The 27,423-nt window shown below is 34.7% G+C and overlaps 1 protein-coding gene across 8 annotated transcripts in view; it reads right to left on the minus strand.

Annotated features, from left to right (window-relative positions):
* The window catches only part of LOC149535282 (choline-phosphate cytidylyltransferase 2-like), a 178,561-nt gene that overhangs the window by 21,342 nt on the left and 129,796 nt on the right, over window positions 1-27,423 (minus strand). For 4 of the 8 annotated variants that reach the window (XM_089804691.1, XM_089804687.1, XM_089804693.1 and 1 more), the window contains 4 exons: window positions 2,883-2,925; window positions 2,617-2,772; window positions 1,657-1,737; window positions 1,316-1,426 (listed from right to left, as the gene is read on the minus strand). In XM_089804691.1, coding sequence (XP_089660817.1) covers window positions 1,316-1,426; window positions 1,657-1,737; window positions 2,617-2,772; window positions 2,883-2,925 — 391 coding nt within the window. Of the gene's footprint in view, window positions 1-1,315; window positions 1,427-1,656; window positions 1,738-2,616; window positions 2,782-2,882; window positions 2,926-27,423 lie in introns of all 8 variants that reach the window. The other 4 variants (XM_089804689.1, XM_089804686.1, XM_089804688.1 and 1 more) reach the window with 1 other exon arrangement.

A 27,423-nucleotide genomic window follows, 5' to 3' on the forward strand; every position in this document is an offset into this window, starting at 1 on the left:
AGACAAGTATATGTAATTGAGGCAAACCATTTTAGTTTTCCTTTAGCTGAATCAAAATGAGTCACTTTTTAATTACTCGGGATATCTCTAGTGCAAGAGAATCCAAGTTGTAATAGCAATCTTCCATCACTCAAAAATAAGTTATTTCTTTTTTGGTTTACTTAGAATAACCTTTGTCATAGTCGTCCAATAGATAGGTCAATTCATAATTCATACTGAAATGGTTCATTCTTGCTAGTCATCAATTTTCTGCAAAATAACTTATTAGGATCTAAACAATCTTTTTATTATGTGGTATCACATATTGAGCACTGAGCTTTCAAAATGATATCAAAGCTTAATCTTATCATATTCTATCATGCCACATTATCAGTAAGTGTTTTATCACTAGCTAATGGGATGTGAGTTGTCAGATTGTTTACAGAAGATATAATCAAGCTATTGCCACACATCTGTGTCATATGACAATATTTTAAGACTATGATAACCTTGAGTTCTAATACTTACATCGAGGCTGGACATCATTATATCTTTAAATTGCTTGCACTTGCTACAAAAGAAGAATCATTCTACATTGTAAAAGTACTCGGGGAGTTAGTTAAGCCTAGCACTTGATCAACTTCCGTAGCAGATTCAAAAGTTCAAAGGACCAGAGAGCAGAATATTTTATATGAGATTTGAAGACTTCTAATTGTGCTTGTTGTTTCATTGTATTTCAAGGACTAGGCTCACTGCTAATTGTAAAAACTTGTAAAAAATTTATCAATGTGTTTCAAGATATGAAAAGAAAAATCTGTCCCAATTCATATCAAGTTTATTTTGTTTTTCGTGTTTAAATCTTGTCAATATTTATAACAAGGCTGCACTGTTGGAGTGTTCATCACTAAACCCTTCGTCGTGATTGCACCAACGATGGAGAAAACATTTTGAATACGACACATAGGCCTTGTGCTTCTCTTTGGAAACTATCCTATGGTTGATATTGAAGTCTTCCTCAAAATTTCATTGACTTACATGCACTACAGTTCCAACACACAATGATTGCCACCACTAATTGATGATTTTTAAAGTAAAAAAACACATGTTCTCCGAACCCAAATGCATGTCATGTTGGCTCTTCATCAATTAAAAGAAATGACATGTCCCTAACTCTAGTAAAAGATCTAATCTCTACATATAATCCTGGTTATGAGTTATGACGTGATCATTAGAAAATTCAGTGGTACATAGCCTTTAGAAAAACAAGGTCTACCAAAAAAAACTGAAATGGACAATATAGCATCTATCATAAGGTATTAAAATACTTATTACTCACCATTGAGTGACAGTGCTCTTCAAACTTCTCAAGAAAACCAGCTACCAATCGATCCGCATTTTCAACCCACTCACGATGATGCATATCAGCTGTTTCGGCAACGGTATGCAACTACATTTACAAGAAGCAAGCAATCATCAATATCTCAAGATCATTGTATAACGTTGAGTAAATCGAGACTTGTGTAACTGCTCAGCAATTAAAGAGATCAAAAAAGCAGAAAATAAGCTACTCAATAAATGTACACAAAATGCTCAATGAGATCCTTGTCTCAGGCAACAAATTGTAAACTGAATGAGAAACAATGAAAAGATGAAAAAAAATTCTTAGGAAGAAAATACCCTTTGTCCCACACGCTCCTGCTGTTCCTTCACTTTCTGCTGTAGTTTGCTTATACTCATGTTAACTTTCAATTGTTTTTCCTACAAACAGATGGGTTAGTAAAATAATTGATTCTGAATAAAGTCCACAGTTTCACAACTGAATAGTGACATGAAGGCCCATAATACTATTAGAGTAAATTTAGTCTTAAAAACCAATGCCAATTTACTCAGTAAAAATATATTGCACCGACTCAACTATTTTTCCTAATAAACTGGGTTCCATGTGAGTTTCATCTAGCTTCTTTGAGACAAGAAGAATTCCACGCAAGAACAAATGAATCTCATTATTTACTAATAGTTTAAGTCAAAAAAAAATTAAAGCAACAACAGATTTAAATCTGAATATCATGCTGACAACTGAAATACAATTGGTAATTGTGGATCATAGAAAATAATGATGAGAACCAATCAATTTCAAGTCAGAAATATACAGCAACCACTAACCTGGTCAAGCAATAGGTTGATATCAAAAGTATGGTTAAGGTAAGTAAAGGCATGGAAGTATATAGCATAGGCTGAATATACAAGCACGAAAACTATAAACCTGGTCATAGAATTTCTTGGGTTTAACTGGCCAATTTCTCAATAGTTGAACAAAGCTTGGTGCGTTTAACAGGGATCCAGTTGTTTTCTTCATACTTGAAGAATACTGAAATTAATATTAAAAATTTAAATTAAGCAAAAAGAAACAACACAATGTAGGTAGTTATTTCCTTGACAATAGTTTGTAAGGAAATCATTCAACCTGGAACTTTGCTAAGCCTGTTGTATTCAGAAATGCAATGAAGATAGGCAAACGTGTGGGAAATGGCTTAATTGTTGGCATCTACAGCATTCATTCACAGAGCACACTACCTGGATAAAATAAATTTGTGAACAAGCAAATCACATCTCAAGAGCACATTAGTTCCCTCTAACCTTAACATAACTAACTCCAAGATCTTTCCTTGAATAACCACGTGCAAGATTACGCATCACATATTGGTTGTAGTCTTTCAGTATCCTCATTATGATGTCCGATGTTGAGATGCCTTCAGTCCGTTTTGTTTCCTTGAACTTTCCAATTGATTTCACCTGAACAATCTATACATTGTTATATCTTTCATCAAAATAGAGCTGCTCGAAAACAGAATATGATTACACACAAGTAACAATACTACTTCTAATTAGCAGCCATTACTTACATATGCATAGACATCCTTGCCAGACCCACTTGCATCTGCATAGCTACAAAATATTGACAAAACTTGATTAATTTTTCAGAAGAATACATAGATGAGAGTATCATATAAAGTTCAAATCCCAACCTCATACAGGTTTCTATTTTACAGAAGCAAGTAAAAAGGCAGTCACAACAGAAAGGCAAAAAATGCATCTGTAAGAAACATTAATTACAAAATACTGCATGCTCTGAACTACAAGCAACTGACCGGTCAATACTTATTTCTGAAATATGAACAGGAATGTATCTAATGCTGGAAAAATAGATCATATAATTTCTAAATTGTAGTTAAAAGATCTGCATGTGCATAATAGAGTGGAGAAAAAAAACATAACAGCCATTCAAAATTGAAAACATATGACAAATACTAATAAGGATAAGGATCTCTCTGCACAGATATAGCCTTCCCATTAACAAAGATATATTCATCAATGCACGAAAACATATTTTCAACCCTAGAACTATCATCAGACATGAAAAATAGTTTTAAGCAAATTCAAGAACCCTTCTAAAAATGAAACTAATAATGCATAAGAAAACTATGTATAAGGTCACCTTAAAATGTGGAATCGCAAATTATAATCACATAGAGCAACCTCCTTTGGAACATAACACGAGATTGCTGTAGAAATATAACATGTTATTAAAATCTCAAAGGAAAAAAATTAAAGCAATAAAAAAGAAAGACAACCCAAACTACACTTTAGCCTTGAACTGTAAGAAAATAAAAAATGAACTTCTGGCATAAACTTGTTCAAGTCCATTGACTTATGAAGAAGTTAAAGCCAACCAGAACTTCGGCAGTGATTTTGGAAAGCCTTAGAAGTGACATTGGTGTCAGGCAAGGGTTCCCTTTATTTCCTACATTCTTTGGTTTGAACTTCATATATTGAAAAGCTTGAAGTGGTTGAATTGGCAAAGGGGAGATGGTGTCAATTTGGTAGAATTTGTTTTAAAGCTTCTTTTATATGCAGATGACCCTACTTTGATTGCTGAATCAACTCATTGGTGGGAAGAGCACTTAGATGCCCTTGAACATTTTTGTAGAGAAGTGAGAATCTGTAAGTCTATCATCAAGACCCAAATCATGATTTTCTCGAACAGCAGAAAGCAGAACCAACATAAGTTCTACTTTAAATCCAACGCACTTGAAATAGTAATTGCACAAAAATACCTTGGGATTGACTTCAACAACAAATTTAGTGGGAGGGTTGCAAAAAGGAAATAAACTTTGGGAGGTTGGAAGGCACCAATTAGAGCTATATATGCTTTTACAAGGCTCATAAGCTTTATACGATGATGCTATATGCTACCCATATAGAGCTATATATGGTTTTGAAGTAAGTTATGCTCTTGTACCATATAACATCATCAGTCATATCTCTCATCCTGAACCAAACCATCCTTAATCTCGCATGTGAGCTGATGCTTGGAATACTCACCCAATGGTTGAGACTTCCAATCCGATGAAATCTCACTCAAGGAACATAGGGTAGCAGTTCTAGGCCTCCTTGAAAAGGCATCAACAACAACATTCTTCTTACCTTGCACGTCTTCTATGTCAAGATAATATGATTGTATGTCGCAAATCCATTCATGTTTACGCTCACTAGCCTCTTTTTGTTCCAATAAGTATTTTAGACTATTGTGGTCAATCATGTATGTCCCCACTGCTAGACAACTGAGAGTTTTTAGTCTTGTTTTTCCTTTAGGTGAATAGTCCTCGGAATTCTAGTCATTTTGACCTAACTTAGGTCAAAATCAGAGATGTCTAGCTCAAGTTATAAAGGAAACAGTGGGGATTTTCAGGGCAACTACATATCTCGATTTAAATACCTCATAAAAGTGGGTTTTTTATTAGTAAAAGTATAATATAATTTTTTATTTAACATTTAAAGTGGAATTTGTGGTCCATTTTCAAATCTCAACTCATTTTGAGTTGATTTGACAATAGTTTTTAATGTTTTATGAAATTAGCATATTTCAAGCCTATATTTTTCATGTTACTTTATTGACAACTATAGTTAAATATTAAATTTAACTACAAAAGACATCTTAAATGCATTTCACTAGGGTTTTTATTATTCATTGCATATATCAACATGCAAATCACTTTATGAAAACCCACTTCCAATAAAATATTTGTCCCAACATCACTGAAGTGCACTTTTTAAATGTAATGAGACATTTTAATGTGTATAATGGGTTTTTAATATGCTTTTGCATATTGAAAACTAAATCAATATAAGTGGAGATTTTAAATCCATTTACACATGTTGCACATATAAGTTCATTTTAATGTTTTAATGCATTTAAGTGGAGTTTTTCAAACCTATTACATACGCATTTTTAAAATTGTCACTTAAGTGGACTTTTGAGATCAATTTACATGCTATTATAACATTTATAATTTTATATACATGTTTTAAGTGGGCTTTCAGTTAAGTAAACCAAAAGTGGTGTTTTTTTTTACCCTATTGCATATGTTTTTTGTAAAAGAAAACCCATTTCTATAAGCCAAAACTAGAAGTGGCAAATTTTGACTCCGTTACATGGATTTTAAATGGTAAAGGAACATGTATATGCATTGAAAACACCCATTTTTCACTTGAAGATCATAAGCAGTGCTTTTTCATGCAATAACATGTAGTTTTAAACAAGTTTTTCAATTCTAAAAATGTGTTTAAGCAAGAGTGGTGATTTTAGACCTATTTGCATATCATTTAAACATGCGAATGGCTTCTAAAAACCCGTTTTTATGGCTTGTAGTGCATTAAAATCCAAAGTGGCGATTTTTTCAGCCATTGCATATGTTTTAAACATGTAAATGCAACCAAAAAGTGTGTTTTTACTTCATAACATGAGACTTTTTTACCAAACACCTAAAAGTGGCAATTTTTATCCCAAAAACACATGTATTTGGCTCTCAAAACTTCACTTTCTTAGGTGTTTTTCATTGCAAACAGATTTTACAGCCTTCAAATGCTCATATCTTGAGAAATACTTGGTCATTTTTTATGATCTATGAACCATTTTTGCCTAAAATCACCCAAAGAACACACTAGGCTACTCAAATAGGGAGTTTGTTGAGTGTTTTCTTCTTTCTCAACCCAACTAGGGCATGTTTTTGCTCAAAAAATGCCCTAGTTTTGAGCAATTTAGACCATTGAAATAGCTAGTCTTTGGGTCAAGGTAAGTTTGAAGGCATTTCCTATCCTTAATAGCTTAGATTCAAGTCTTTTAAATCATTTGATGTGCTTTGGACACTATTTTCCAAATTCCTTGCAATCTTTCTAAATCCAAGAAATCTCTTTAATTGCATTTTCAGATTGTTCACAAGTGTTTAAAAAAGACTTCCTCTCTTGCTTCTTGAGAAAAAGGTTTGATTCCTTGTTATTTTTCTTTAGGTTTTTGTTGTACATATTTGTTATGTTGTGTATGCTAGTCTCATCATTTTCATTTTCAGATCTGCATTTGTTTTGTATACGTTAAGTTGCTTCTTCTATTCTTTCGTCTACTTCTCTAAGTTGCTATGCAAAGTCTCACTTGCATGTGTAGGCAAGAGTAAAATCTCATTCTAAAGAAAAAGAAAGGCTCTTTATTTCCCCTCATGCAAACGCAAGTATAAATCCGAGCATCATGCATTTCATGAACCTCCATATGGCTTCCCTATGATTGAAAGTATTTTCCATATGCTTGCTAGATAAAATATCATGAGTTGCATTTATAAAAGCGTGTTATGCCTCTCATATGTTGCCCAATTGCTATTCATTCGTCCTTCAGTTGCATAACTTAAATCTTTCTGCTTGCACCTTCTTTTGACCACCAAAACCCCATTTTTGAAATTTTCCGCCATATAAGCACATACTTTGAGCTTAAACATAGTTACCCATTCACTGTCCTAAAAGTTTCCAGCCGTATTCCATATGCAATGCTCCCAAAACAACCCTATTTCTAAGCTTTTCCCCTATTTAAAGAGTTGGTTTTATACATGCAAAGATGAAAAGAAGACACGAAACAAGCATGATCACATGATGGAGCCAACAAAGAGGTGGGAAAATGATTACAAGCATAGAGTGCTTTCAAGCTTTAAAAGGTCAATGAACACTCAACATAACAATTAAGGATGCATATTCATATTCTAGTTCGAGATGCTTCCACCAAACCTGAGTACAACAATCGTAAAACATTGGTCGTCTTGTACTAGCATGAAGACCAATAAAGCTTGATGTAATGGAATTTGTGTTGTGTAAGGCACTTAGAACTTTTTCATGTATTTGTAATTTGTAATTGACATATTATATGTGATGAAAAAACAAGATGTAATTGCATGTGATAATATCACATGCAAAGTTGTAACATGTAATCAAGTTGCAATCGTATTAGGCATGCAACTTTGAATAAGTCAAATTAGTTATTTAGAAGTTTGTTAGAGAATAAGTAAAGGTAGTTGAGAATTTCCACTTTTTTCCCCCACCTTTCTCTCTCCTATTTTTCTATATAAAGGAGGGAGCTTATTGTATATAATCATCTTTTGGCAAGGCAAAAAAATTCTATAAGTTTATATGTGCACTCTAAGACTTTGTGGTTGGATGTAAATCTAAATTGTTATCAATAAAAGAGGCAACTTGCTTTCAAACTTTGTGTTGATTCAAAGTGTTATGTGACAACATTTTCTGAATATTGATTGTGAGTTTTGGAGCCTTGGTCAAGAGGGATTTGAATTTAATTGTGTAGACTTTGAACTGCCTATTGCGTTCAGAACAAATTTGAACTTTTGAAGACTTTGACCTATAGGAAGACAAATTTTAATAGATGATAGTGGCTATAATCACTTAGATTTGAAGACTTTGGGAATTTGATAGTATCTAATAAGAGACTTTCTGTCTTACAAGTTAATCTGTTTGAGTCTTCATTCGAGACATATGCAAGATACTTTGGGTTCCTATTTTTGTTTTACAAAATTTAAAGTGTAAGCTACAACCCCTGGTGTTGTTCTTACGTCAATTCCTAAGTCATTGATATTATCGTAGCAATAAAGCATTTTTTTGTTAAGTTGGAAAGTTATAGTTGTATGCAAATCATTTCTGAAAAAAAGAGGAATTGATTTAGAGAACCATCCTTTTTGTAATTTCAGTTAAGTTCCTATTGAAGCCACTTACTGTAAGAAGAAAGACTCCCCTATTGCTAAGAGGAGAGAAAAATTTGATGAAATGTTTCCTAAAGTCACAATTTTGTAAGTCGTAGTCAGTGACACAAAAATTTTAGCCAACAGGTTTTCAAGTCAATATCTCCTCTTCAATCCCACCAAATGGATGCAAAATAAAAATTGAACATCGACTGAATTTAACTGCATATAATCAATAACTGTAATGTTCATAAAGGTGAAATCACATGCTTTTGATATGTTCAAATGGTATAAAGCTAGAATTGAAAAGGAAACTGGTAACTCTTTGAAATGTTTAAGATCTTATAGAGGTGATGAATTTATGTCTATTGAATTCAATAACTTTTGTGTTGAGAATGGTAATAAAAGACAGTTATCTACAAATCCAATAAAACAATTATATGGATGAAGTTGTCTGAAAAGACTTTATGTTAACTAAACATAACTGAAAAAAATGTGATTGGAACCAAATAAATTTTTAGAAACAAGTTAAATGAGAATGGAGAAGTGGTCAGGAACAAGGCAAGATTAGTTTGCAAAGGTTATGCACAAGAAGGAATTGATTATGGTGAAACTTGTGCCCCTATAGCAAGATTGGAAGGAGTAAGAACATTGTTGGCTTATGCTACATACAAAAAGTTCAAAGTATATCAGATGGATGTAAAATCTGCATTTCTGAAGAGGATACTTGAGGAGGAAGTATTTATTGAACAACCTAAAGGTGTCATTGAACCTAAAAAGAAGAACATGGTCTGCAACTTGAACAAAGCATTGTATGGACTGAAACAAGCCCCAAGAGCATGGTATGAAAGGTTACATTCTTATCTAATTAAGATTGGATTTGTTCGAACAAGTGAAAACACTAATCTATATTTGAAAAATGAAGTGAAAGATATGGTGCGATTGCTGAAATATTTGTTGATGACATAATATTTGGTTGAAATGACATGTTGAATAAGACATTTGTTGAACAAATAAGTACTGAATTTGAGATGTCTATGTTTGGTGAGTTAAAAAATTCATTGGATTACAAGTCTATGAAACAAAGAAAGGTATATATGTGACTCAGCCTAAGCATGTGAACGAAATCTTGAAGACATTTGAGATGGATGAGTCTAAGCCAATCGGTACACCTATGGTTACTAGAGTGAAATTAACAAAAGAATACACTACTAGTGAGGTAAATAAGACTCAATACAGATCTATGATTGGAAAGTCATAGTATGATGAACATAGTAGACCGGATATTACCCTTCTTGTTGGAATTGTTGCAAGGTTTTCATCTAAGAACATTCAGATATCTCAAAGGAACTAAAGATTATGGCCCCTATTATAAACAAAATGATGACTTTAATCTTAAAGTCTACATGGATGTTGATTGCGTTGGAAATGTTGATGATAGAAAAACCACAAGTAACTGAGCTTTCTTTTTAGGAGAAAAATTGATAACATGGATAAGCAAGAAATGGAGTTGTATTTGACAATCTACTATTGAAGCTAAATATGTTGTTGCTGCAATCAATTGTTCAAATATTGTATGGATTGAGCAACTGTTGGAAGGAATGCGCGAAGGGGTAATTGAGCCTACTACTATTTACTGTGATAATACTAGTGCCATAACTATTTCAGAAAATCCGATGATGAATGCAAAAACAAAGCACATATCAATCAGATGTCGCTAATTGAGGCAACAAGTACAAGAGAGACAAGTGAGACTTGAATATGTGAACTCTAAGGAACAAATTGCTGATATATTTACCAAGTCATTGCCTAAGCATGCTTTTGAGTATCTAAGAGGTAAACTAGGGTTGAGTTCACACTTTAGAAGCATTTCTGAAGTCATGAAAGTGCCTGTGATGAAACTAATGTATACAGTACATGCAAGGTACAAGGATAACTATGAGGTTTTATAAGTTTCACATTGAAATTTATAATGACCTTTGGCATTTTTGTCAAAGGGGGAGATGATATGGGAGATGATATAGATGATGATAAGACTACCAAACAAGAAAGGGGGAAGAATAACTAAAGGAGAGAGAATGACTAAAGCAAATGATGTTGTTATAGAGATGAAGATGGAGACAATATCAGATTGAAAACTTAAACTGAAATAAGAGATCCTATTCTAAGGGGAGAAATGTTAAAGATGTTGAAGATTGTTGCTATTGAAGATATAGACTGAGAACATCTGATGAACCCGAATGAAGTCAAGAGCTGAAAAATTGTATTGTTGTCAATTCATAACTTTATCTTATGTAATGTAAAATTATATGTTATGTGTTGTCATCAATGTCGAAGGGGGAGATTGTTAGCCCCAACTGATAATGTAATAGGTAATGTTATGAATGTATGTAAGAGTCATATCAGTTGTTATATTGTCATTGATGTCAAAGTCTTAGTTGGCTAGACATTATGCTAACTCAGTAGAGTGTCATATCATTTGATTGATAAAAAGGAATTGGTGAAAGTATGATGAAGACAAAATTGATAAGTATGGTATTCAATGGGTACTTGAATGAGTTAGACAGTGATAATGTATTGTTGGTTTGATTATTTTTACAATCATATATTGTTACAATGTATTGAAGATTACAAGCTTAACTCAGTGACAAGGTTAATGAAGGGAGATTGTATTCACCGAGTGACTGCAGTGTTGCCTGAGCAATTGGCAAAGAAAAAGAGAAAACAGTACTGCCCAAACAAGTCTCTTAATAACCGAGTTCTATATTACCCAAGTAAATGTTATGTTTATCAAGTAACACCTGGATAAACAAGTTTGGAGAATTCGAATCTAAAGCCGACTTTTGATGGAAATTTGAAAAGTTTCAAATGGTCTGAGGCATGAGTCAAAGTTTGTTAGAAGATAAATGGTTGGGAAAATTCAATAAGGATCTGATGATGGAGATTGGAGAAGGATAAGGATGAACACATATTTCTATGAAAGTTATATTTGCCGAATGTCTAGATTCATGTAAGGAGTTTTGAATCTGGAAATTTGGTATGAACCCAAGATCAACAATTGTGATTAAGAAAAAATAGATGGAAGAAATTGGAAGCTTGTTGATGACTATTTAAGGAGGAGGTCAAGACAGTTTTAGGCTGCTGATTTGGTTGCTGATTTGTTATGCTACTGATGTTGTTGATCAAATGCAAGAAAGGAGATCAAAGTGCGAACTGTTGAAGGTGAAATAAGATAGTTGAGCCAGGTGAACCAAGCAAAGGAAGGAGAAAGAGAAGGTGTAAATCAGCCAGTCAAAAGTACAGAGTGAAAAGAGATCAGAGAGAGATCAAACAAAAACAAGAATAGAACAAAGATCTTAACAAGCAAAGGTAGTTGCTATTCTTAACTTATCATTTCTATTGTTACTTTTTACTGTCACATTAACAATGTGTATGTAACCTTTAACAAGGTTGGCTCCTAGCAAAGCTCACTTCAAAAGTGAATATTTTGGGGTTGTTAGTCCAAGGTAGTTTTCCCTTCACAGGGTTTCCATGTTAAAATCATGGTTGATTTGTGTTGCAAGATGTTTTACAGTTTACTGAAACTCAGTAGCAAATAAGTAATCGCAATGTAATTGTTGGCAATCAAGATCACACCTATAGCGAGATTCAAAATCTAGCCATCCTGCTGAAACATGGAAACTCTCTCGGGTGGTGGGTTGTCCTAAAACAAGAGATGAATCTCTGGAAGCTAGGCCGGTTCCTAAATTGTGATCACCTAATCCTAAATTATACGCGAGATAAGAGTTGAGAAGTGAATAATGAATAATGAAAACTAATCTAAATGAGGTGATACACCAATGGTTTTGAATGTAACTTTAATCAAATCAACACGAATTATGAAAGACACAATTGATTCACAATAGACAAACATGCAACCACAACAGTATTTCTATGCAAGGACCGAGATCTTCTGCTTTGAAAGGGATACCTAAGTTTCACCAATTTTCTGCAAAAGAACAATGATCACAAACATAGACCTGTAATTACAAGTATCAAGATTCAAATCTACAATAAGGAATGTAACTTAAATGAAGGCGAACACAACATTAAAGTAAAAAATTCACAATATCGCACAAGAATCAATGAGAAGGAGCCACTGAATCTCTATAACCAATGCTAAAAAAATCTCTGCGACAAATTTGCTCTTACAATCAACTCAAAATCTGCAATGTGCAAAAATCTGAATCCGAAAGAAGATCCTCATAATGAGGTGAATGTACAATATATAAAAATCATAACCCTATCTTGGATTCCAAGATCCTGCCTAGAAAAAAATCATTCGAAAATGATGAAAACTATAAAGAAGCCTCTGAAAACTGCTCTCAACCGCCTGCCCAACTGATAGATAACTCGAAAATTGCCTCTAGCTCCTCAAAATCATGCACAAAAACCCAAACTCGGATCCATCAAGTAACCCAAAAATATAACATGTAAAACTCCTCATAATTATGCAATATATGCATAAAATAAGCTCTCAATATGAACTGCATGCATAATTGCTCTTAACTGATCCATAAATCTCTAAAAATAGCACTAATCTGCTCCATCACCGCATGAGAATCTTGAACTGCCCTTAGCCTCCTAAAATAGCTCCATGCAAGCATTAACTGAATGTCCCTTTAGGAGTTCACAACTTCCCCTCCTTGAATTAAGGCATTAAAAATATTTGAAACTCCTTTTAATCCCTTTTAATTAATTAATAAAATCAAAGGTCTTATAATTACAACCACTTGATTTATTAATTTTACAATAAAAAGTTCTTTTTATTATATTTAATATTTAACATGTTTTTTTTTTTTAAATCAATTTTTTTTAATAAACACATTAGTATTAGATATAATAAAGGGAATTTATAAAATATATTTTACAAGTATTATATAAATTAAATGATCAATAATTTTTTTTTAACTCACTTAATATATATAATATTTATAAAATATGTTTTTTAACTTATCTTTATATATATAAATTCTTTATATGCATTGAATGTATTATGGTAGGCACAATGCATATAAAAATTTATAAATATGACATATGGAGTTAAAAAATTAAAAAAATGCCTAACCCTCAAACTTTGCATGGACCCAAAATTTTATACAATATAGCAAAGGACAAAGCAAAAACGTGAAAGGCAAAAAGAAAGGCAAGTTTTTTATGTTTTATCTTCATTTTTGGAATTCATGTATGAGAGGAAGGATGAAGGGTTTCATAACCCTAGCCACGGCCATGGATATTGGACTGCGAATTTTCTTCCTTGCTGCTCTTTGGATGCCAATATTCTTGCTTTGACTGCGGGTTTTTGTGATATTTGCTGGTTCTCCTCCATGGCCGAGTATGGACTGCATTTTTATTTCTTGTTTGGAGATTTTTGGAATTCGTATCTTGTATGGCCATGTGGTGAAGACACCATATCTGCTGGTTATGTTCTCCATGCGTGAGCTTTATCATGCTAAACGGTTTGTGAGCTTGTTGTGGTCATTTTTTCTCCATATGGGTTTTATTCTGGACATTTTTTGTATGGCTGAATCTGCTGTTTTAACCATGCTTTGACCAGTTTCTTTGCTTGGCCATACTGGATGCCATGAGTTTTCTTTGTAAACTGAATGCTGGAACCTTGGACGGCTTCTTTCATTGTGGGTTTTACTGTTGTTGGTTGTGGACAGCTTCTTCTTTTCATGACTTTGTTATTTCATGCTGGTCGGATTCTCCTATTGGGTTGTTGTTAGATGAACATGGCTTCAATTTCCTTGATTTTACAAAGGTACATATAAAGTTCTCTTGCTTGCTAGGTTTCAAAAATGCTAATGGCTATGACATCTTAACATTTCTAGCTAAATCTGATATGAATTCCATTTGGAAATAATGTCAATGCTGTAGATGAACTTCTTTCATGGTTATTTGTTGGCTGTGGTCTATGAAAACCTTCTTCTTTTCATGGGTTTTATGAATATGTACCTTATAAACATCATAAGGGTTTTTTGTTGAGGCTGGACTTAAGCTTATATTTATGCTGTAACATACTAGATCACACCTCCTTTATGTTTCATTTATCAAACTTTAAGAATCTATTGGTAGTACCGAGCTGGCTGCAATCATAGTCAAATTACATGCAGGTGGAATATGTTAAACATGCAGCAATTTCCATCCAAACTGATTTCTAATGGGTGCCTTGAAAATTAAATGGTTCAATCTGTTTTGGCTTGACACTGATAATCTGAAATTGAATTTCTCCACATAGCTTGTCAACTTTTACCTTATGACTTGTACTTATCCATCCACTCTTGATGTAACCTCCAGGAAAATCCATGTGATGACAAAGGGTTGCTGATCAATCTTAGAAAAATAGAATCATGGTTTTGCATCTTTAAGGTTTTTTTGTTGTCCTTTATTACATCTTCCTCCAAGGTAGGCTACTTCTTCACCAGAGCTGGTTTATGAGGTTGGTCCAACTGAAAGCGACATATTCTCTTAATTGTCATTAAACTGATCCATACCTTGTATATAGCTGAAATGTGAAAATTAGGTAGATTGGTCTTGGAGATCACCATCTTCTGCTCTTGAGGCATCTTGCTTTTTAACAACTCAAAACTTTGGTTCTTGTATCAGCCCATTATCATTTATAGTTTGTAAGTTCAACCTATTGATTCCTCTTCCTTTTCAATCTTTTCTTGTATATGAACCAAACCACCACTTAGAAATGAACAGTCAAAAAGTAGCTTGCTCAACTGATGTTTTGACAATATAACCAGCTCTAAACCCAACTACAACATTGTCAAAGTATTGCAAAAGACTCACATATTTGAAGTACTGATCATTTTGCTTTTATTTGCCATGACATAATGTAATACCTCCATTTTATAATATGACCGATGTAAGCTGATTTCATGGTTTTATCTGCTGTAACGTTATTCCCTTGCTGTTCGGATTTTGATAATACTATCTTTATTCTTTCTTGTTGTTCAAAAATCCACCCTTTCTAAGGTTTTTTACATGAATATTTCACTGGAACTCCTTCATTGCTTGTATCTACTAGTAGACTTAGTAATTTCTTGTCATATTTGTTGCTGTAAAATATATCTTTGATTCGTATTACAACACTCCAGTACAGTGACACTTTTCATCATGATGTATTTCTCTTTGATATTTCGCACTTGCTGAAGCATGCCAATTATAAAAGTAAAAGGTTTCATAGATGAATACGTCCCTTTAATACTTTTGTTAAACTACTTAAATCAGCTCTTTGAATGATCTTATATCTGATAATCATGCTTGTGTATGTTCTGAATGTCTGATCTTTTAATGATAGCAAACAACTTATTTGCTGATTTAAACTTCTTCATGAAAATACCTGATGTATACTTGTAAAGATCTATTTCCTTCAGCTTGTAGATTCAAAATTCTATATGCTCTCCATGATTTGAATGAAAGGTTTCATACCTGTAATACATGTACATCCTTTTAACAATCTCCTTGTGTCTTCAATCCCCTGCTATGGTTCAACTAGAAGGTCCCATACTTGTAATTCACGTATGCCCCCTCGACAGTCTCCCCAAGTCTTTAGTCTTTGCTGCTACATGATTTAACCAGAAGGTTTCACGCTTGTAGTTTATGCATGTCCCTTCAATAGCCTCCTTAGTCCTTTGGTCTTGGCCCCTACATGATTTAGTCGAAAGGCTTCAAGCGTGTAATTTATGCAAGATCCTTCAACAACCTCAAACTTCATACCTGGATCTGCACATGGAACAAACTCATTAGCATAAACATGTTTTGTTTTTAGATTTCTCTCTTGCCTTCTTGTCTTTTAACATAGTTATCTGAATAACCATGTTGTAGGAACACTAGAGTATAGATGACAGGAAAGTTTTCCATTGCTCAATTCATATGAACTGGCCCATGTCTTCTTTCATTTTTTTTTGTAGGTTTACTCCCAGACGGAGATGCGGGCTCAACCCTTCAACATTCAGCGCAACAAACCATCCATTTAGGCAATGGATACCTTTCCTCTTATCTTCTTTTCAGTACTTTTCTGTTTATACAATGTGTTTAATTCACATATTATGTTAGGAGCTGAGAATGCTTGTGATATCTGAATGCATTGTATTTAAGTACTGTGTAAAACTTGAACACTTTGTACCTCATCAAAATAGTTTTGGATATTTCAATAAAAAATGTACTGTTTTGGTACTTGTATTCTGAATAAGTAATCAATTTTTCTGCTTATTGATTCCTGTACTTTACTTTCTGCATTCTTTTCATTCTGTAATATGTATTCTCAACCACTAAACACACTTAGCAAACTAAACACACTTAGTTCAGCATATAACATAGCAATTTAGGAGGTGTGTTAAATTGGTAACAGTAATAACTAAGTTATTTTACTAACACTCGATAATGCAAAGAATAGTAAGTTAATAATTTGGAATAAAGTGATTGAAAGCGTTAAAATGATAAGCTGAATGATTACACTGGGTGATTGCTCTTAAACTGAAATTGTTTGAAGGGACTTTATGATAACTGAACATAACTGATTCACCCCGCCACTCCCCCCCACCCTAGTTATCTAACAATTAGTATCAAAGCACAATGCTTGGAGAAAGAAGTTTAAAGGAACTTAAGCTAAAGATTGAAGATGCATAAAAAAAGAGGTATCAAAGCTAAACAAGGAGAACGTTTCCTCATGGCAAGACAAAATGAAGCTGCATTTTTTTGGTATTGGAAGATAATGTCACACATTGGTTGGAACATGAATATATTACTCCTGCTTGTCCCCTGACTGTTGAACAAATGAATGAGAAAAGGAACCACAATACCCTGATGATCGAGATTGCATCTTCTCTCAATGATGTAGAGTTTGATGATATCAAGAATTGTGCCAATGTTAAACAAATGTGGAATAAATTGAAACTTGTGCATGGTTGAGATGAAAATGTACTAAGAGCTAAGTCTAAAAATCTTGAAAGGCAAGTATGATTATATGAGAATGAAAGAAGGTGAGAATGTTGCACAATATGTGAACCGAATCAAAGAAGTTGTAAGTGCAATCAGAGCTACTGGAAGAACAATCCTTGATTCTGAAATTGTAAGTAAAGTTCTTAGGACTCTTTTGCCTATTTATGCTATTAAAGTTTCTGCAATTCAAGAAGTAAGAGCTATGCCTGGTAATGATTTGACACTTGACGGTCTAGTTGGTCGGTTGACTGCATTTGAGTTGAGCAATTATGACAACAGTATGGTTACTGTGGGAAATGCATTTAAGTCTTCACTAATGATCAACAATTCAAATAAAGAGAAGAAAATGAATTTGAATTTGAAGATGATCTGGATGAGCTTGAAGCATTGCTTGCAAGAAGGTTATCAGAGGTAAAGGTAAATACAAAGATAAACTGCCTTTGATTTGTTTCAAATGTAATGAGGTTGGTCACTTTGCTGCTAAATGTTCTAATAGAAATAAGAGTGACAAAAATAATAATGAAAGATTTCAAGTATAGGAAGAACAGGGACTACAAAGACAAAGGAAAGAAGTCATACTACATAACTAAGGAAGAACATACCGAGTCTAGTTCTAAGGGTGACAAAGAAGTAGTTGAAATAGTTTATGTTGCAATCAAGGAAGATCCAAATGGTGAAAGGTATGAAAGTAAAATTGCTCTTATTTCACATTTTAGTAAGAGTGATTCATGGATTATTGATAGTGGATGCTCACATCACAGGACTCGTGATCTAAGTAAGTTTGATAAATTTGAAGAAATTGATGATGGTGGAATAGTTAAGCTAGGTAATGATGTTTCATGTCTAGTGAAAGGTAAAGGATCACTAGTGTTGAACGATAAGATTAGATGCGATGATGCATATTGGGTTTAGGGACTTAAATGTAATATTTTGAGTGTTGCACAATTAAATAACCTAAGTCACAAGCTAGAATTTGATAAAAGAAAGGTCAAGATCTTTCATGATGAAGGTAATCTAATTGAAACAGGAATGTAAACAAAAGGTAATTTATTCTATCTTGATCCTACAGTTGAGACATGCTTATTTACTAGAATTGAGGATGTGTGGTTATGGCATAAAAGGTTTTTTCATGTAAACTTTCAGAATATGGTGAAAATCAGTAGAAAGAAAAAATTAAGAGGCTCATCAAATCTACAAAAACTAGATAATGTTGTGTAAAGAATGTCAGCTCGGTAAGATGAAAAAGTCTAGTTTTTCTAGCAAGACACACAATTCAAATGATATCCTAGAATTAGTGCATACAGATCTATATGGTCCAATTGGTGTTGACAGTTGCTATGGTGATAAATACTTTATATTACATTTGTTGATGATTATTCAAGGATGATGATTATAGTGTTCATGAAGGTAAAATCACATGCTTTTAATATGTTCAAATGACATAAAGCTAAAGTTGGAAAGGAAATTGGTAAATCTTTGAAATGATTAAAGATCTAATAGAGGTGGTGAGTTTATGTTTGTTATATTCACTAATTTTTGTGTTGAGAATGGTATTATAAAACAGTTATTTGCACTGAGGACACCACAACAAAATGGGATTGCTGAAAGGATTAATAGGTCAATTATGGATAGTGCGAGGGCATTGATGATTGACAAAGAGGTTTCTCAGATATTCAAGAGAGACACAATTAGTACTTTTATTTACACTCTCAAACAAGTTCAATTAAAGAAAGGAAAAAACAACTCCCTATGAAACTTGGTATGGTCACACACCGAATGTAAGTTATTTCAAAATCTTTGGAAGTAGGTGTTATATTCACAAAAATACAAGAAATGGTAAACTTAATGTTAACAAAGATGAAGGTATGTTCCTCGGTTATTCATCTAGGAGTAAAGCTTGTAAATGTCTGAACACAAGTACTAACAAGATGATTGAAAGTATAAGTGTAAGATTTGATGAGTTTGCAGAGAGGAATGATGTAGAAAGCCAGAAGGAACCTGAAGATTACAAGTTTGTATAGGTCTAAGAGATCTAAGAAGAGGCACCTGATACTCTACCCGAGTTACAACACAAAGCTACCGAGAATTAGTCAATGACACTCGAGTTATAGAATGCTTTACCCTAGAATCAAACAATTCAATTCGAGCAGGAAGCTAAACCTCTGCCGAGTGAAGGAAACATTGAAAATCAAAGAACTGAACTGTATTGGCCAAATATGTGAGGCAGGATGATTCACTTGAATAGATAATTGGATACAGAAGTGTTGGAGTACAAACAAGAAGTTAAGAGACAATACCTGTTTAATTGCTGATTTTGAACCAAGAACAATAAAGGTTGCATTGGATAATGAATGTTGGGTTAATGCTATGAATGAAGAAATTGATCAGATTGAAAAAAAACAATACCTAGATATTAGTACCAAGACCTGCTGACAAAAATCTGATTGGAACCAAATGGATTTTCAGAAACAAGTTAAATGATAATGGAGACGTGGTCAGGAACAAGGCAAGATTAGTTTGCAAAGGATATGCACAATAAGGAATTGATTATAGTGAAACTTTTGCACCTGTGGCAAGATTGGAAGGAGTGAGAACATTGTTAACTTATGCTACATACAAGAAGTTCAAAGTATATAAGATGGATGTAAAATCTACATTTCTAAATAGGATACTTAAGGAGGAAGTATATATTGAACAACTTGAAAAAGACATGGTTGTTGGTAAACAGATTGTTCTTCTTCTGACTCTCTTTTCAATTTGCCCAATTTGTAATAAAGAACAACTTTACACAACAGTTGGGAAACTGTTTCTGAGAATAACTAGTTTCCCTCTGAATTAAGGTACAGCTCCCTATGTGAAAAATATTCAATGAATTATGTTTTGATCCTAAAACTAATGTGGGGTATGCTCTTAACCTGAGAGCAGAAGAGGCAAACCGAATTAAGCCTAAACAGGACTTAATCCAAGCAAGAAAAACTTTCTAATCTATAAAACAAGCAATAGAACTCACAATTCTTATGAATCCATATACTCAGCAACTTCCTATAGAAACGTAAATGAAACATAAAGAGCTTCTAATTAGTTCCTCTCTCAAAATCCCACAGCACATCTTATTGAGGTTTATTCACATCTTTGCAACAAAAGAATGAAATCTTTTCCTTCCTATTGTAACTCAGATTAAGAGAAAGAACCATCTAATTAACTAACTGGAACAGAAATTATTGACATAAAACACCCTTTATTGACTCTGCAATATCAAGTCTTGTTACATCAACAATTTACCCCCCTCTACTCCAGCTCTCTGACTGTATGCAGAAAAGGCTGAACCCTCTACATGCAATGAAATGAAAAATCTAAACTAAAATGTCCTTTCCTTCCCCTCAGCTCTCTGACTGTATCCGGAAAAGAAGCCCTTCTCTCGGTAAAAGATTTACAATAAATAGCTATCCAAGATGCTTGTTCCCTTTTCCCCAAAAATTAACTGTCCGATTTCCCCTCTTTTTTGTGACTCTTCAGTTTTTCAAAAATAGGCTCTTCGTTTTGGGTAATTGAATCTTGAAACGGTCCTGACTTTTCAGTTTTGTAACTGCGGCCTTTCAGTTTCATAAAACTGAATCTTTCTATATTCCTTTTCTATTTAAAGAAAAACTTTTTATTCTTTACGGCAATGGCTTACTTTACACTGCATTGAGCCACGTATCTTCTTGTGATATATATTTCTGGTTACAAATTGAGCCAGCAACGTGTTGTATTTCATCTCTACGTACACATGTAATATTGCATTTGATACTTTTCCAAACCATTACTTATCCATTTCAGATGACTTCTGGTTCAATCAAAATGCATTCTTTTTAACACGCTGCATCACAAGACTTCAATGCAACCGACCCTATTCAAGACCAAGAACCTCCTTGCCATTGTCGCCATGAATATGCAAATGGGATGTCTGCCACCTATTATCATAGCCCAAAAACATTACAGAGTTGGGAGAGGAAGTCACCAACTTTCCATCAATCCCAAACTGATGGTCTTGGTTCCTCTTCACCACGGGTGTGCATGTTGTTTACTATATTCCACTCTTGGTATGTCGATACTACTCCAATTATGGTGTGCAGAATCTCCACCAAGCCTGCGGCTTGCATTGTGGTCGAGCCCAAACTCCACTTTAATGGCGGGTTCCTCTCCTTCACTTATCTATCGGGTTGCATTGCGGACATTGTTAACATGTCGAGGGTGTTTCATTCTGCCACCTATCAGTCTCTTCCTTGAGTCGCTCAATGTTTCTTACTCCCATAGTCACCATCCCATGCCATGCATGTCGAGTCCTTCACACCGATACCCAGGTAGTTACAAAGCTATGAGAAATGATTGTCTCCCATATGCAACCATCGTTTTTGAAAAGCCAAGAAACGGTCTGTTCACTATGTTTAGATTATCGATCTTTTCATATTTAGTGATTCTGGTTGCATTTCGACACTTTTTATGAAAGACATGACAAAAGTATTGTTAATCGATCCTTTCAAGCTGTTGCAGACTTGGATATAACGTCAATACACCTTCGGCACATCTGAAAATGGAAATCCCGCCTTGACACCTTCCACACCTTTTCATGCCGAACTCTCTGAAGAGAAAACTTTCTTCATATCATTTTAATACAACCCAAGTGAATAGTTTTTAAAAAGACTCTGAATTGTGCAAGAACAAGGCCGGCAGATTTTGGCCTCTGCGGGTATGCAAAATGGCTCTGGTGCACCAAAATTTGAAATTTCCACTTTCGAGCATCAGAGATATTTTCGAGCTATACTTGCAAAACCAAAAATGTACTTCGAACTATTCAAACATGACACAGATGATCAAAATTAACAAAGAACTCGATATCATTAGAATATCCACCGGCGGATTTTTTAAAATCTGGTGCGAAAATGATCTTGGAGCACCTAGTTTTGGATTTTCTGCCTCACCAATTTGCACATGTTTTCAAGGTATATGATCTAAATAGAAAATGTTAATTGAACCATTTTAAGAAGACCCAAATCCTTAGTTTTTGAAAATAACTCGAAATCATGAAAATGGAGGCCAACAGGTTTTGAGAAAATAGGTGCGCAACCTCAATGGAGTAGCTGGAACTCAAAAATCCGCCAAGCAATATCTCCTTTATTCTTCAACCACTTTACATGCCATTTTCTTCATTGGTTTCACAGAGACCTGAAGAATCGACTCACACCTTCTTTTCATTGAAAACATTGGCCATAGGGGATTGTCGAACATGCTCTACCTGGTTATGCCGTGCATTCTAATGGCCATTTTTGCATCACTGTCCTTTTGAACTTGCATGTTATGAAGACTAACTTCATCGAGACATACTTGAAGAAAAAGCATGCTTTCGAGTTTGAACAAGAGCTAAAAACGAGACCTTCTTCAAAGGCACAGTCGCTAAATCAATGTATTTTCTGATTACTGCTCATCAACATATTACACTATTCATAGCCATGTTTAGAAGCTACATTGTCGAACTTCCAAAGAATTATGCTTTGCTAATTCACATTGTATTAACAATTCTTCAAGAAATTAGCTTTCAATGCATCATTTAATTTAAAACTCCCCTTCCAAAACTGGTTATCATTTGAGATAAGGCCTTCAATATCACAAGCCTTGGATAACATGATATCATGATGATATCTTAATCATCTCCATTTTGCAATCATCTGAAACATATGTTGAACTCCTCTTAATTTGCATAGTTTTAATATAATCAAACGGTTTCCACTTGCAAGCTCTATTTTCATAGCCATTGTACACATTAGAACCGTAGAAATCTTGTCAACTTGATTGCACCCACTGCCCCATGGAATGAAATTCTGAAACCTCAAATGCTAGACTTGCTATTATATCAATCACATCAGATCCCACATATATGCCTGGAGATCACAGCTTTACAATCATTCTTTATCTGAGAAGATCATCAATGAGAACATGATATCCTTGCCGAGCGGGAACTATAACCTACCCAACATGACGTCACTTAAACCAACCATCCAGCTTATGAATGAGAAGGCAAGAAAGAGGGAAACCCGACAAGGATGGCCTACCTATGAAGGACTTAGCCCTAGACACGAAAATGACTTCAGGACTATATGACTCCAATATTGCCAAAATTAAAATAAAAATGGGTGACTTAAAGTCAGGCAACAATGGTCTACAAGTTGAACAAAGCATTGTATGGACTGAAACAAGCCCCAAGAGCATGGTATGGAAGGTTACACTCTTATTTGATTAAGAGTGGATTTGCTAGAACAAGTGAAAACAATAATGTATATTTGAAAAATGAATCTGAGGATATGGTGTTGATTGCTGAAATATTTGTTGATAGCATAATATTTGGTGGAAACGACATGTTAAGTAAGACATTTTTTTTATCAAATGAATATTGAATTTGAGATGTCTATGTTTGGTGAGATAAAAAAATTCATTGGATTGCAAGTCTATCAAACAAAGAAAGGTATATATGTGACTCAGTCTAAATATGTGAATGAAATCTTGAAGACATTTGGGATAGATGAGTTTGAGTTAGTCAATACATCTATGGTAATTGGAGTTAAATTATCAAAAGAAGTCACTATTGGTGAGGTAAATGGGACTCGATACAGATCTATGATTGGAAAGTTATAGTGTATTGTACATAGTAGACCATATATTGCCTTAGTTGGAATTGTTGCAAGGTTTTTGTCTAATTTAAAGAAGACTAACATGACTATTGTTAAAAGGATATTCAGATATCTCAAAGGAACTAAAGATTATGGTCAATGTTAGAAACAAGAGGATGAATTTAATCTTAAAGTGTACAAGGATGCTGATTGGGCTAGAAATGTTGATGATAGAAAAGGCATAATTGGTGGAGCTTTCTTTTTAGGAGAAAGATTGATAACATGGATAAGCAAGTAACAAAGTTGTATTTCACAATCTACTGCTGAAGCTGAACATGTTGCTGTTGCAATCAATTGTTCAAATATTGTATGGATTAAGCAATTGTTGGAAGGAATGCAAGAAGAGGTAATTAAGCCTCTTACTATTTACTGTGATAATACTAGTGCGATAAATATTTCAAAAAATCCGATGATGCATGCAAAAACAAAGCACATATCAATCAATCATTATTTGAGGGAGCAAGTACAACAGAAACAAGTGAGACTTGAATATGTAAAGTCTAAGGAACAAATTGCTGATATATTTACCAAGTTTGCCTAAGGATTCTTTTGAGTATCCAAAATCCACTAGGTGAAGATATATGTTGCATCAATTCATAAATGAATTGCAAAATCTTTATGGAGTTGATGCATAAGAGTTCACACTTTAGGAGCATATTTGAAGTTGTGAAAATGCTTGCAATGAAACTAATGTATACAGTACATGCAAGGTACAAGGATAACTACAAGGTTTTATAAATTTCACATTGAGATTTATAATGGCCTTTAACATTGTTGTCAAAGGGGGGGATGATATGGGAGATGATATAGATGATGATAAGATTACCAAACAAAAAAGGGGGAAAGATTAACTAAAGAGGAGAGAATGACTAAAGAAGATGACGTTGTTACAAAGATGAAGATGGAGAGAATATCATATTGAAAACTAAAACTGAAATAAGAGATCCTATTCTAAATCAAAGAAATGTTAAAAATGTTGAAGATTGTTGCTGCTGAAGATATAGACCAAGTACATCTGATGAACCAGAATGAAGACAAGAGCTGAAAACTTGTATTGTTGTCAATTCTTAACTTTGATTATCTTAAGTAACATCTTGTAATGTAAAATCATATGTTATCTGTTGCCATCAATGCCAAACAGGCAGGTTGTTAGCCCCAACTGATAATGTAATTGGTAATGCTATGAATGTATGTAAAAGAGTCATATCAGTCATTATATTGTCATCGATGTCAAAGTCTTAGTCTGCTAGACATTATGCTAACTTACTAGAGTGCCATATCATTTGATTGATAAAGAGGATTTGACGAAAGTATGGTGAAGACAGGATTGATAAGTATGGTATTCAATGGGTACTTGAATGAGTTGGACAGTAATAATGTAATATTAGTTTGATTTTTTTTACATTCATTTATTGTTGCAATGTATTGAAGAACACAAACTTAACTGAGTGACAAGGTTAATGAAGGGTAAGGAAAACACCACAAGAGGATACCAAAACTCTCACACAAACCCCAAACAAAATTACTTCCTACCAAGCCAAAATTGCTCAAACTCACCATAAACTTGGACACTTCAAAATGTTGCCAACCAAAACCACCCAAGACAAAGACTCCTACTTGATAAAGCAAAAAGAGGGGGTCCCCATTTGCAATGGGGCAATGGTGTGAAAACTACACGTCTGTCGTTGAAGTTCTAAAAATCGTTGCTTTATAATTTGTGATAAGTGAAACACTAGTGGTTAGTAATCCAATAAGTTGATTGATTTATTACTGGATGTCTTTGTGTGGATCAAGCATTTTCCTTTCTATATATTTTCTATGAGGTTGCAAACCAATATGATATGCCAATGTTATAAGCTACAAATCAGTTTGGTAGCAAACACACTCTCTTCATTCTAGTATTAAGGTTCAACTTTGAGGCCCAAATTAAATTTTGTCAGCAACTTGATTACCGAGTATTCATATTGTTCAATAGCATTAACATCAGAGTTATTAGAGTAGTATCAAGGCAGTGAACCTATTGTCTAGTGGGCATCTACTTTGAATGCATCAATTTAAAGGGGGACTGCATAGAGTTTGGAGACCCCCACCAATTCCTAAGGTAGGATAGTATCGAAAGTTATAGGAGTGTATTTGATGGCTGAATGAGTTCCAAACTAGGCTAAGGAAGCAGATAGAGAAGCAAGGGAAACCTTGAGAGCCCTTGGAGAAGGACAGAATCACGTTGTTAATGTATTGTACTAGCTTACACAAGCAATACAACAAATGAAAATTGGGCCAAGAAGACTGCAAAGCTATCATAGAGAGGGTGGTAGTGCACCTGAAACACCACGAGGCATGGGAGCACCCACTCGTACCACAGATAGATGTTTACCGTACTGGTAAAGGAAATGAACGCATACAGACAATAGAACACGAACAGCCAAATAATATTCGCAATAGTAGATTAATGATGCTTTACAATGATCCCAGACGGGATATAAATACTACCGCCGAACCTTCCCGAAGGAGTCCGTCGGCCACAATTATTCTATCTGCTACAAACTATTTACCGACGACGTCGGCTACAGAATACAGAAACACCGCCGGACTGTCGGCTACAGAATACAGAAACACCGTCGGACCGTCGGCTACAGAATACAGAAACACCGCCGGACTGTCGGCTACAGCATACAAAAACACTGCCGGACCGTCGGCTACAGCATACAGAAACACCGCCAGACCATCAGTTACAGAATACAGAAACACCGTCGGACCGTCGGCTACAGAGTACAGAAACACCGCCGGACCGTCGGCTACAAAATACAGAAACACCGCCGGACCGTCGGCTATAGAATACAAAATACCACCGGAACCATCCAGTCGGCTAACACCATCCCCCCCAAAAAGAAAAGTCGTCTTCGGACGACAATTACAACATATCTGAGACAAATTAACAAACAAAATATATCATCAAAGTGACTACAACAAGAAAAATCTGCTTCTGTCACATCACTTCCACATTCATCCCGTTACATCTGTAGCCTCTGCTAACACAATACTGTCTCCTCAAGCTGACCTTGATAGCCACCTGTGCTGCTTTCTCTGTTTTCAATTCCTCGGTACCCTGAGCCAAGTGTTGCTGCACTGCCTGCAACTGGATGATCAACTCCTCCTGAGCTCTCTACGCATCCACCAAGACAGCCTCACAGCCAACACCTGCTCCCACTGCCTCTAGTACACAGAAAGTCCATGCCTGTAGCAACTTCAACTCTTCTCAACTGGTCAGACTCCCACGACTTATATCCGCCACAACTGGGGGTCCAGGGGGCAACGCCCCCGGCGGGGTCGAGGGGCAGCGCCCCTCGCCGCCAAGACCAAATTAACACTTCACAACCCACAAAGAAATGCACGAAACACACCATTTCTGTCATTATTTGTCGATTCTGCACTCTTTTTGGCAACCATGGATGTGTCCCCTTCCCTTTGGCATCATCTGTCACTCATTCTAAACGACTTGATTCTGTCATCGTGTTTTTTTTTTTTTTTTTTTTTTTTTTTTTACTACTTCCTCTACAATCCACCACAAATCCCTCTGCACACAAAAATTCTTCTCCTTGTGGCAGAACAAGCACTCTTCTTTGTCTCTGGCGAAAGTCTAGCTAGAGGAGGGAATGGAGTCTGGCTGGAGGATTCAGACG

This window comes from Cupressus sempervirens, chromosome 10 (assembly GCF_028749045.1).
Source record: "Cupressus sempervirens isolate cs-2001-9-10 chromosome 10, ASM2874904v1, whole genome shotgun sequence".
Taxonomy (NCBI): domain Eukaryota; kingdom Viridiplantae; phylum Streptophyta; class Pinopsida; order Cupressales; family Cupressaceae; genus Cupressus; species Cupressus sempervirens.